Genomic DNA, 12,374 nt, shown 5'->3' on the forward strand with positions numbered 1-12,374 from the left:
TCGTGCTTGCACACACAGCATCCAGCAGGTGAAGGAGGCACGCTGGGGCTTCCCAGACGTGAGTGTGTTAACGGGAGTTGTGACTGTCCTCCCTGCAGTGCCCTGCAAGCCATCAAGGCGTGTTGCTTGAGGTGGTCCCCTCTGTCACTGTAGCCGTCTTTTGGCCAGCCGTGACCAAGGGTGCAGAAAGGAGCTTTGATAATCCTATGACAACCCCCAGTTTTTGTTTTTTTTTTTAAGCGTATTTCAGTTGAAACAAAAAGATCTGAAGTCAAAAGAACACCAAGTGCCTCACATACGACAAGATCATGGCGGTGGGGTCGGGGTGGGGAACGCCAGGATCCCAGGAGGCACTGAGCCCATGCTGGGGCTGCATGGGTGGTGCAGCCAGACAAGGAAGGGCCAAAGTGAGGATGGCACTGAGGCAGCTGACCTTGGGGCATGCAGCATGGTGGGAGGGATGGCGGGGGGTGGGGGGATGGGGAGAGGGGTTGCGGGGGGTGGGGGGATGGGGAGAGGGGTTGCGGACAGGTTGGTGCAGCCAAGATGGAGCCCGTGCCAATGAGAGGGGAAAGCAGGGGCTATTTCTTCACCTGAGAATGTGACTGTATGCCCACAAAAGCAGGAAGTGTGCCACACTCAGAATTCCCAGATTTGGGCACAGTGCTTGGCATTTTCTGAATGAATTTTGGCATTTTCTGAACGCCATACACGGCTCATGTGAGTAGTCAACAGGTCAGGACTTTATAGTTGAAAAAGGAAGTGGAACTACTTTCCTGTGCAAAAGTCAGGTGAGGTAGCCACCTTTCTTTAAGTACTCAAAGGGCTGAAATGGAAGAGGTAAGCACTGTAACTGCTGCTAATACACCTTTAGGCGAGAATGGGCATAAACCAGTTGAAGCCTTGATTTCATTCTAAATTCAAATCTTAAAGAAAAAGCACAATATTCTGGCTGAAATGATCTCAAACCAACAGCACACAGCCAAGTGCCTTTTACACACAGCAGGAGCACTGAGACAGAGAGCATGGGGAAATCTAAGGGCAGACCCCAGGTAGTCCCCAGCAACAGCAGTTGATGCTGATCAGAAACAAAAGCCCAACAAACAGTCAGGCAGGAGAGGGGCTACCAAGGCCCCAGAATGTCCGTGAAGTGTTGAAAGAGCTGGAATGAACAGGTAGCCTCGGTCTGCAGGTGTCCTCTGTGCCCACTGAAGGCTCCATTCTGGAAGCAGGTGCTGTTTACCAGGGCAGTCAGGGCACACTGCCCTGCAATCTGCAGGTCCCCACTCGCAGAGCACAGGTTCTTTCGCATCGGGAGGCAAAGGCCCAGGGAGCAGCCTCAGTGCCTCCAACCTGCGGTGGCTCAGACACTGCCACATTTCCGTCTGTGACACACAGTCAGGCTGAGTCTGCTGGCCCTGTGACCTGACAGCCCTCTTTCCACTCTAGCCATACTTGGCTCCCAGCCCAAGAAGAAATGGGCCTACTTCGGCTGAATGGCATCAGGGCCACAGGAAGATAATTTGACCTCCCCACTGATAACCAAGCTCCCAAGGACGAGTCACTGTGGCCCAGACCCACAACAATGGGATGACTGTGGCAGAGTTAGGAGGCAGAATGAGACTGCCCAGGACTATGTAACCTGCCTGCTTACTTCACCCTGAGAGTAAAACTAAACAGGGCCTGAGACGTCCCTGGCAGTCCAGTGGCTAAGACTCGGTCTGTGCTCCCAATGCAAGGGGCTCAGGTTTGATGCCTGACCATGGAATTAGATCCCACGTGCTGCAACTAAAGATCCAGCGTGCCACAACTAAGACCTGGCACAGTAAAATTAAAAAAATAAACAAACAAACATGGCTTTGTGGCCCAAAGAATGTAACAGAACACATTAAAGGCCTATGTGATACTCCAGGAGGCCAAGTCACCTGTGAGACTGCTCCCTGGAGTCCCGGGTGCTTGGTCGTGTTACACATGCAGATTTCTGAGACCACACGAGGCCTACTGCTGAACTGAATGCTCAGGAGCGGGGTCCTCAGATGAGCTATTTAACAAGCATCACTTAATTCTGATGCAGGCTAACATCTGAGAATCACTGTTTGAGATAGAAGTTTCCTTTTTCAAAAGATCATCTTTAAGGTCTTGAATAAAATTCAACCTTGCTCCCCTTCTTCAATCACTTGTTTTATGTACTTCTTCCTCTTATGAAGTGAAACACTGTATCACCTCTGGAAAAAACAACAAAATAGCTGACAGCACATGCATGCCCCTTAATGGAAGCATCAAGCCACTGATGTTTATTTAGGTGAGCATTGCCTTTGATTATGTGAACATGTCACATTTATCACATACCTTTTGAGTTTCTGGTTCATTCTTACCTACTTCCTAAAACTACTTGGCTAATAAGGAAAAGGCAAGAAAAAGTCTGAAAGACAGGAAGACATATCAGCAGTGACACTTTCCAATAAGAACCCGCCAGGGTTGGACTCTAATGGCATCTCTGTGTCAGCTTGGGTTTATTTCATACTCCAGTAGCAAGCTGTGTGATGCAGGGTGTGGGAGCGGGGAAGGGATTCTGAGGCAGAGCCAGAGTGACACAGGAATGGAAGGCCAGCGGGCAGAGGCACGGGCCACAGCACGTATGCGGGGACCACACTCACTGGGATGTCACTGGCTCCGTGCCATCCTCTGTTGCCTCTCCCCGACCCTCAAGGCAAGGTTAGGAGGGTCCCACGGCATACTCCCGGAGCATCCTGCACCTCCTCTTTTACGGCTCTTCCCTCACTGTGCTGGGATTAGCGTTTCACCTATCCACAGCCACCCTTGTCTCCTCTTTAATCTTTAGTGGCTTATCTCTTGAGTGTTTGAAGTAGGGATTGAAGTTTCTATGTACGTTACCATCATTAGGCCCCAGAAATGTGGAGACAGGCCTGAATTCTAACACATGTGCCTACCTGTATTCTCTCTACCATTCTATGTAAATGCTCTAAGCTAGACAGTTTTTATTTGGGGCGGGGGGCTGTGATGGGTTTCTGCTGCTGCACAGGCCTCTCTCTAGTTGTGGCAGGCAGGCTGCTCTCTAGCTGCAGTGTGTAGGCTTCTCACGCTGGTGGTTTCTCTTGCTGTGGAGCACGGGCTCTAGGGCGTGTAGCCTTCAGCAGTTGCGGCTCCTGGGCTCTAGAGCACGGGCTCGACAGCTGCTCCGCAGCATGTGGCATCTTCCTGATCAGGGAATCGAATCTGTGTCTCTTGCACTGGCAGGCGGATTCTTCACCACTGAGCCAGCAGGGAAGCCCCACAGACAGACGGTTTTATTTACCCAGAAATATATTAATCATTTCTCCTGCACTCAGTGCAGAGTCTGCTGTACTCAGGCAGGTCTCCTGCATTGCAGGTGGATTCTTTATGGACTGAGCCACCAGGGAAGCCTATATATTAATCATTTATAAAAAGCCATTTATAAAGCCATACATTTTAAAAGACAGCAAAGAACATCACTTTGAAATTGCTTTAAAAAAAAAAAACCATTGGTGAATGTGTACTTTAAAAATCTACAGACAACTTTTTTCATCTTGTATTTGTTCCACAGCATTCATGCTATGAGTACAAAATAGGAGCTCATCAAATAGCACATAAAGATACAGCCCAGGAGCACTCATGCATCAGAAAAACAGAACAGCTTCTAAATCTCCCTAGGTTCCCTAGTTAAGGGAAACCACTAGAATGGTCATTTCTAGTGTACATTTTAGTAGCATTTGGGGATTTAGCACTTACAGTTCCATCGTCTAGGAATGACTCCAAGAATTCATAACGTTTCTGAAACCTAAGTGTTACAGGGCTAGAGTGTGGACAAGTCACTGAGCTGATGAAGAACAGACCACTGTCAGCACGGCCTTGCTGTTTTCAACCTGCCTTTACATGTCTGGAGACCATGTTGTAATTGTACCAACAAATCTGAAGATTCATGTACTGCCCATGAAGGGTAACTGGAAATCACCCAGATCCACACAAGACAGGTTTGTTTCCAGGGTAAGGGGCCAAAGCACAGAAGCAGAGGATAAGAAAACACTTTAGATGACATCATATTCTCATGATAGTATCCTCTCTATGTGAGGTCCACTTGTTAGACCTCGACCTTACATCAAGCATATACTAAAGGGATCTTACATACACTTTAAAAAGGGAAGACACAAATCAAATAAAATAACTAGTTTGAAAGGAATATGGGAGAACTGAACTTAAAAAATTAAAAAAAAAAAAATTCCACACTGGTTTCAACAATAATTTGTTTCCAGAATAAGGAAAAGTTCCTAACTATATTTGAAATATTTCCTCCAAACTACCAAATCCTTTTCCAAAACTGTCATTCACACATACACACATTCACATCCTGTGTTTGGATCTAGTCCTCAGGCGATTTTAGCCAGCCACTTCTCCAAGTCCTGGATGTCAGCAGAGCCAGCATCCCCTCTACCACCCTTGGCACTGCACTCCAGGAACTCTACTTTGAGCGGCAACTGTGAGAATTCAAATTCTTTGCCTTTCTTCCCCAGCTGAGCAGGGGCAGTGCTGGAACTGTCCAGTGTGCTCGGGGCAGCAGAACGGGTAACCCGTAAAGTATTGCTGTGAGACAAAAGGAAAATGAATCAGGAAGCAGAAAGACCTTAATTCTTATATAACAATTAAAGCCCTTTAGAAAATCACATTAATTCCTAAATATTTCAACACTCAAATACTGAATCATAAAACTGTCAATTATGCTATTAGGATTATTAAATAATCTTTTGCTTTACAAGTTATAGGTCACTCTCTCAGACAGACAGGATAGCAGTCCAACCCAACATGGCCAGATGGTGGCAGTTTAGTTGCTAAGTCATGTCTGACTCTCTGTGACCCCATGGACTATAACCCAACAGGCTCCTCTGTCCATGGGATTCCCAGGCAAGTCTACTAGAGTGTATTGCTATTTCCTTCTCCTGGGGATCTTCCTGACCCAGGGATTGAAACTGGGTCTTCTGCATTGAAGGCAGTCTCCTGCATGGCAGGCAAATTCTTTACCGAGTGAGCCCCCAGGGAAGCCCACATGGCCGGATGACAAGGGGTCAGTAATGAACCAAGGTCACACTAACCTTCTTTCAGCACAGTGCCCCCTTCTACTAGGACTGCCTGCATGATGCCTTTTTAAGATATATTTTCACATTACCTGCTGGTTTCAAAACCTTAAGTTTCTGAAAGTGAAGTGTGGGTAGGTAGATATTTACATATTTATCTTGAGTCTATCTGGATACAGAGCTTAGAAATCTACGAACTGCAGGTTCTCATATTCAGTCCAATCTCTCTAGCTACTAACACCTTCCCAGTTTAAGTCACTTAACTGCCACCTGCAGGCCTTAATAAGAAGTGCAAAAGCAAGGCTCGCTGTGTCTGTCTCTCTCCCCAGAAGCAGAGGCACATGTGCAAACAAAATAAAGGATGACTTAGCGCTGTAAGATTTCATGAAAACGAATGTGGAGTCCATACAAAAAACTAAGTACCTTGTTCAGAAAGACACACATATGGGAAAAGTATTTTAAAAACAATTAACACAAGGAAAAACATTTGAGGAGGAGCACCTTAAAGGGCCTTCTAAGAAAGATGTTAGGTCCATGGGTCTTCATCTCACTGATTCTTTAAACTCAATATACATGTCACATATGCTCGTTTATACGTAAAATATTTTACAAGAAACTCAAAAGGAAGAAAACCCCTAACGTTATATTCAGCTCTTTTCATTCAGAAAACTATGAAATGCTTCACAGCTGATAAGGCCTAATTTTCACAAACACAGGATTAAACTAAACTTAGACTCCTAATTTAACTGATATTAACCATTATAACTTTTTAACATTTTATTTCACTGTCTTTATAATACAGCATTTCTTTCTGTATTGTTTTTCTATGGCTCTTTAGAATGAAAAGCAAATGAATCAAGGAAAACATGGGAAGACTTGAACTATGCTCTTTAAAAAAAAATGGATACACATGAACTTACTTACAAAATAGAAAGAGACTTACAGAGAACAATCTTATAGTTGCTGGGGGAAAGGATGGAGGGTAAGGGATAGTCAGGGAGTTTGGAATGGACGATGGATGTACAGTACATTGCTGTATTTAAAATGGATAACCAACAAGGACCTATTGTATAGCATAGGGAACTCTGCTCAATGTTATGTGGCAATCTGGATGGGAAGAGAGTTTGAGGGAGAATGGATATATGTATATGTTTGGCTGAGTTCCTGCACTATTCACCTGAAACTATCACAACCTTGTTAGTTGGCTATATCCCAATACAAAAGTTAAAATGCTAACAATTTTCAAAAAATGGATATACAAGTAATATTATTACTTGTCCCCAAAGATAATGCTAAGCAACTGCAACAGAAATTTTAGAAAAACAAATCATCTAACCCCAATTTTTTTAGCTTTAGCAGTCTCAAAAGAGTGAACATCAAAATAGGAGAACAGATGATGAACATGGAATTTCAGAAGGGATAGAAACCATTGAGTAACACCAGCAAGACAGCAGAATGGGAGTTTTCAGTACAAGTCCTCTCACAGAAACATCAATTTAAATAACCATCCACACAGAAGAATACTTTCATGGGAGCTAACGAATCCGGGTCAGAGATTACAGCACATGGGTGTAACACAGAAGAAAAGGCGCACTGAAGAGGGAAGAAGGGACAGTTTCATATCACCATGTTCCTGCTCCTGCAAGCCTGCAAAGTGTAGCATGGAGACATACGATTTACACAGGAGAGGGACAGTGAAATGAGCACCCCTGTGCCATGGAACCCAGCACCAGGCCAGCCCCAGTAGACTCAGGCACCTGTCCATCCAAGACAGGCTCGGTTTCCAGGCTAGCTTCCATGGACCCAGGCAGCAGGCCCACCTACCCACAAGCCCAACCTGCCCAAGAAATCCAGTAGCAAGCCCATCCAGATCTCTGGCTGGACAGACTAGAGCAGTACTTTCTCTGACAAAGCTAGTCTATAAAGACTAGAAGGGGTGATTATTTTTTCAAATGTGCAGCACCAAAGTAAGGACACAAGGCTCAGGTGATCAGGGAGACATGACGCCATTAAAGGGACATGATAAAGCACCAACTGGCCCTGAAGAAATGGAGATCTACAAACTGCCTGACATATAATTCAAATAATCATCTGAGAGTCCTGTAAGCTATAAAAGAACACAGACAACTCAACAAGATGAGGGAAAGAATAAACAAAAAAATCAGAAAGCCAATGAAGACACAGAAATCATGAAAAACAAAAATCCTGGAGCTGAAGAACACAATGACTGGATGTGAAAAACTCAGAGAGCTTCAACAGTAGACTCAACCAAGCAGAACAAAAAATTCAGAGAGCTTGAACACAGGTAATTTGAAATTACTCTGTAAGAAAACCAAAAAGAAATTGTAAAAAAACAAAGAAGAAAGTCTTGTGGGACATCATAAAAGGAACCAATGTATGCCTTATGGGGCTCTCAGAAAGAGCAGAGAAAGACAAAGAATCAGAAAGCTTATTTTAAAAAAAATGACAGCAAATCCCCAAATATAGGGAGGGAAATGAAAGTCCAGATCCACTAAGCTGCTAAAACCCAAATGGATTAAACATAAAGAGAGCTTCAATGAAACACATTAAAATCAAACTGACAAAAGTAAAAAAGAAAGAAATTGCTCAAAGCATTAACAGAAAAGTCAACTGTCACAAACAAGGGAAACTCCACAAGACTAAAAGTGGATCTTACAGCAGAAACCTTGCAGGTCAGTAGAGAGTGGGATCCAGAGTACTATACCCAGAAAAGCTCTCCTTCAGCTATGAAAGACGGATAGAAGCTTTCCTAAACATCACCACTAGTCCTACCTCATAACAAATGCTAAAGAGAGTGAATCTTTAAGGTGAAGTAGCTTTGACTACAAGAACTAATCAATGGATACACAATATAAGATGTAAACTGTGACATAAGCAACATAAAATGTGGCGGAAACAGAAGTTAATGTTTAGAATTTTTGTATATACTCCAAGCTAGGCTTCAGCAATATATGAACCGTGAACTTCCAGATATTCAAGCTGGTTTTATAAAAGGCAGAGGAACCAGAGATCAAATTGCCGACATCCGCTGGATCATGGAAAAAGCAAGAGAGTTCCAGAAATACATCTATTTCTGCTTTATTGACTATGCCAAAGCCTTTGACTGTGTGGATCACAAGAAACTGTGGAAAATTCTGAAAGAGATGGGAATACTGGACCACCTGACCTGCCTCTTGAGAAACCTATATGCAGACCAGGAAGCAACAGTTAGAACTGGACATGGAACAACAGACTGGTTCCAAATAGGACAAGGAGTACGTCTAGGCTGTATATTGTCACCCTGCTTATTTAACTTATATGCAGAGTACATCATGAGAAACGCTGGGCTGGAAGAAGCACAAGCTGGAATCAAGATTGCCGGGAGAAATATCAATAACCTCAGATATGCAGATGACAGCACCCTTATGGCAGAAAGTGAAGAGGAACTAAAAAGCTTCTTGATGGAAGTGAAAGAGGAGAGTGAAAAAGTTGGCTAAAGCTCAACATTCAGAAAACGAAGATCATGGCATCTTGTCTCATCACTTCATGGGAAATAGATGGGCAAAGAGAGGAAACAGTGTCAGACTTTATTTTTTTGGGCTCCGAAATCACTGCAGATGGTGACTGCAGCCATGAAATTAAAAGACACTTACTCCTTGGAAGGAAAGTTATGACCAACCTAGACAGCATATTAAAAAGCAGAGACATTACTTTGTCAACAAAGGTCGGTCTAGTCAAGGCTATGGTTCTTCCAGTGGTCATGTATGGATGTGAGAGTTGGACTGTGAAGAAAGCTGACCGCTGAAGAATTGATGCTTTTGAACTGTGGTGTTGGAGAAGACTCTTAAGAGTTCCTTGGACTGCAAGGAGATCCAACCAGTCCATTCTAAAGGAGATCAGTCCTTGGTGTTCACTGGAAAGACTAATGCTGAAGCAGAAACTCCAATACTTTGGCCACCTCATGTGAAGATTTGACTCACTGGAAAAGACCCTGATGCTAGGAGGGACTGGGGGCAGGAGGAAAAGGGGACAACAGAGGATGAGATGGCTAGATGGCATCACAGACTCAACGGACATGAGTTTGGGTCAACTCCGGTAGTTGGTGATGGACAGGGAGGCCTGGTGTGCTGCGATTCATGGGGTCGCAAAGAGCTGGACATGACTGAGCAACTGAACTGAACAGATCCCTGTGAACATAGGTGCAAAAATCCTCAACAAAATATTAGCAAACCAAATTCAACAGTATATTAAAAGGATCATGCATCATAATCAAGTGGGATTTGCCCAAAATGCAAAGATGGCTCAACATTTGTAAATAAATGAGATACACCACATTAACAAGCTGAAGGATAAAAATCTTATGATTATCTCAATAGATGCAGAAAAAGCATGTGACAAAATACGATATCTTTTCATGATAAAAACTCAACAGTTATAGAAAGTATATATCTCAAAATAAAAATGCCATATATGACAAGTCCACAGATAACATCATACTCAGTGGTGAAAAGCTAAAAGCTTTTCCTCTAAAGCTAGGAACAAAATAAGGATGCCTACTCTTGCCATGTCTATTCAACACAGTACTGGAAGTCCTAGACAGAGCAATTAGGCAAAAAAGAAATAAAAGGCATCAAAATCAAAAAGGAAGAAGCAAAATTATCTCTGACTTCAGCTGACATGATCTTAAATATAGAAAACCCTAAAGACTCCACCAAAAAACAGAACTAATAAACTCAGTAAAATTGAAGGATACAAAAATCAACATCCCAAACCAGTTCTGTTTCAATGCACTACTAATGAACTATCAGAAAAAGAAATTAAGAAAACAAGTCCATTTATAATAGCATCAAAAACAATAAAATACTTAGGCATTAACACAAAGCAGGTCAAAGAGCTGTACACTGAAAACTGTAAAACAGTGATGAAAGAGACTGAAGACACAAATAAATGGAAAGATATCCCTTGTTCATTTACATTGTTAAAATGTCCATCTATAGATTCAATAAGCTCCAGGAGTTGGTGATGGACAGGGAAGCCTGGCGTGCTGCAGTACATGGGGTCGCAAACAGTTGTACACACCTAAGCAACTGCACTGATAGATTCAATGGAATCTCAATCAATATTTCAATAGAATTTTCCACAGAAATAGAAAAAACACTGCTAGAATTCAAATGGGACCACAAAGGAACTATAATGCTCAAAGTAACCAAGGAAAAACAATAAATCTGGAGGCATCACACTTCCAGATTTCAAATTATATTGCAAACCTACAGTAATCAAAACAATATGGTAATTTAAAAAGACTTACAGAACAATGGAATAGACAGCCCAGGACATACCCACACATATGCAGTCAACTAATCTTCAACAAAGATGACAAGAGAAAAAGACAGTCTCTTCAATAAACAGCTCTGGGAAAACTGGATATCCACATGCAAAACAATGCAACTGGACCCTCATGTTATACTATATACTAAGTCAACTCAAAATGGATTAAATGCTTAAATATAACACCTGAAACTATAAAAATCCAAGAAAAAAACACTGACACTGTGGCAGTTATTTTAAGATATGAGACTAAAAGCAAACAAAAGCAAAATAAACAAGTGTGATTACATCAAACTAAAAAGCTCCTGCACAGCAAAAGAAACTATCTACAGAATTGGAAGATAACTTATGGAATGAGGGAAATATCTGCAAACATGTATATGATAAGGGTTAATATCCAAAATATATAAGGAATTCATACAACCCAGTAAAAAAACAAGCAAAAATTCAATTTAAAAATTGGCTAAAGGTCTTCCCTGGCGGTCCAGTGGTTGGGAGTCCGCCTTGCAATGCAGGGCCATCAGTTCGACCCCTGGTCCAGGATTCCACATGCCACAGAACACTAGGCCCATGCCCCACAATTACTGAGCCGAGCCCTTGAGTTCTAAAGCCCACGCTCCACAACAAGAGAAGCCACTGCAATGAGAACCTGCATACTACAACAAAGAGTAGCCCCAACTCATCACAACTACAGAAAGCCCACATCCAACAATGAAGACCTGCACAGCCAAAAGTTACTAAATACGTAAAATGTTTTTTAAATAGGCAAAGGATCTGAACAGACATAGAGGACATACAGTCAACAAGTACATGAAAAAATGGTAAACATCGCTAACCATCAGGGAAATGCAGATCAAAACCATGAGACAGAATTACTAACATTAAGGGAAAAAAAAAAAAAAAAGATAAATGTTGGCAAAGATTTGCAGAAAAGGTAACCCCGGTACATTGTTGGTGGGTTTAAATTGGTACTGCTGTAATAAAAAAAAGCACCAAGATTCCTCAAAAAATCACAAACAGAACTACTACCACATGATCTAGCAATTCCACTTCTGGATGTTTATCTAAAGGAATTAAAATCAGGATCTCAGAGAGATGTACATACATGCACGCCTACGTTCACTGCCGCTTTACTAACAATAGCCAATATATGGAGCAACCTACATGTCCACTGAAGGACAAAGAAAGAAAATGTGGAACATATATACAAGAGTATTACTGAGCCTTACAAAAGAAATTTCTGCCATTTGTGACAACTTGGATGAACCTAGAGAACATTATGCTAAGTGAAATAACAAACAGAATAAGACAAATATCATATGATTACAACTATGTGTGGAATCAAAACCTGTCAAACACAAGCCAAATGATACTGTCACACATCTTGAAAACAAAAAAAAATGTTACAAAATAGTATCACAGATTTTAGTATGTTTCTGAAGTGTTCCTTTCCTATTCTGTCAACAAAAATTTCCATGGCTTTCAAATTTTTTGTTTGTAAAAGCTTTCATATCAACTAAGCTACAGCTAGAACTAGTGGGAAAACAAATTGAGCTTACAGTTTCAATAAACCTAAGATTTCTCTCCATGAAGATGTTAAATATCTATAAACATCCCATTAATACTTTTTATAATTCCATTAATTCTGTTGTCAATTTTTAAACAAATATATTTCACACTAATCTTCAGGGTAATCATGGTAATCACACAAAACCAAAGACCTTAAGCAATATATACATATTTCCTAAGTGATAAGATATACAATTAACCAGTAGGACTTATTTTTACTTACATTTCTTTTTCAAGCTGCTGCTGAATTACCTTTGCTGATTTTGCCATTGTAATATCTGTAAAGAAACAAAAGACACTGTTTAAAACAGGGTCTCTTCCCAAGACTTCCTGCACATATGGAAAATTCCCATTTAAATTTAGGTTTCT

The 12,374-nt window shown here is 41.8% G+C and overlaps 1 protein-coding gene across 1 annotated transcript in view; it reads right to left on the reverse strand.

The window, feature by feature from the left end:
• Positions 1 to 907: 907 nt before the first annotated feature.
• TF (serotransferrin) overlaps positions 908 to 12,374 on the reverse strand; it is an 85,525-nt gene continuing 74,058 nt past the window's right edge. Inside the window, 2 exon segments of the mRNA XM_042236939.2 lie at positions 908 to 4,620; positions 12,229 to 12,283. Of these exon segments, the coding sequence (XP_042092873.1) occupies positions 4,407 to 4,620; positions 12,229 to 12,283 (269 nt within the window). The 3' untranslated portion in view covers positions 908 to 4,406.

The sequence above is a fragment of the Ovis aries genome, chromosome 1, assembly GCF_016772045.2.
Source record: "Ovis aries strain OAR_USU_Benz2616 breed Rambouillet chromosome 1, ARS-UI_Ramb_v3.0, whole genome shotgun sequence".
Taxonomy (NCBI): Eukaryota; Metazoa; Chordata; class Mammalia; order Artiodactyla; family Bovidae; genus Ovis; species Ovis aries.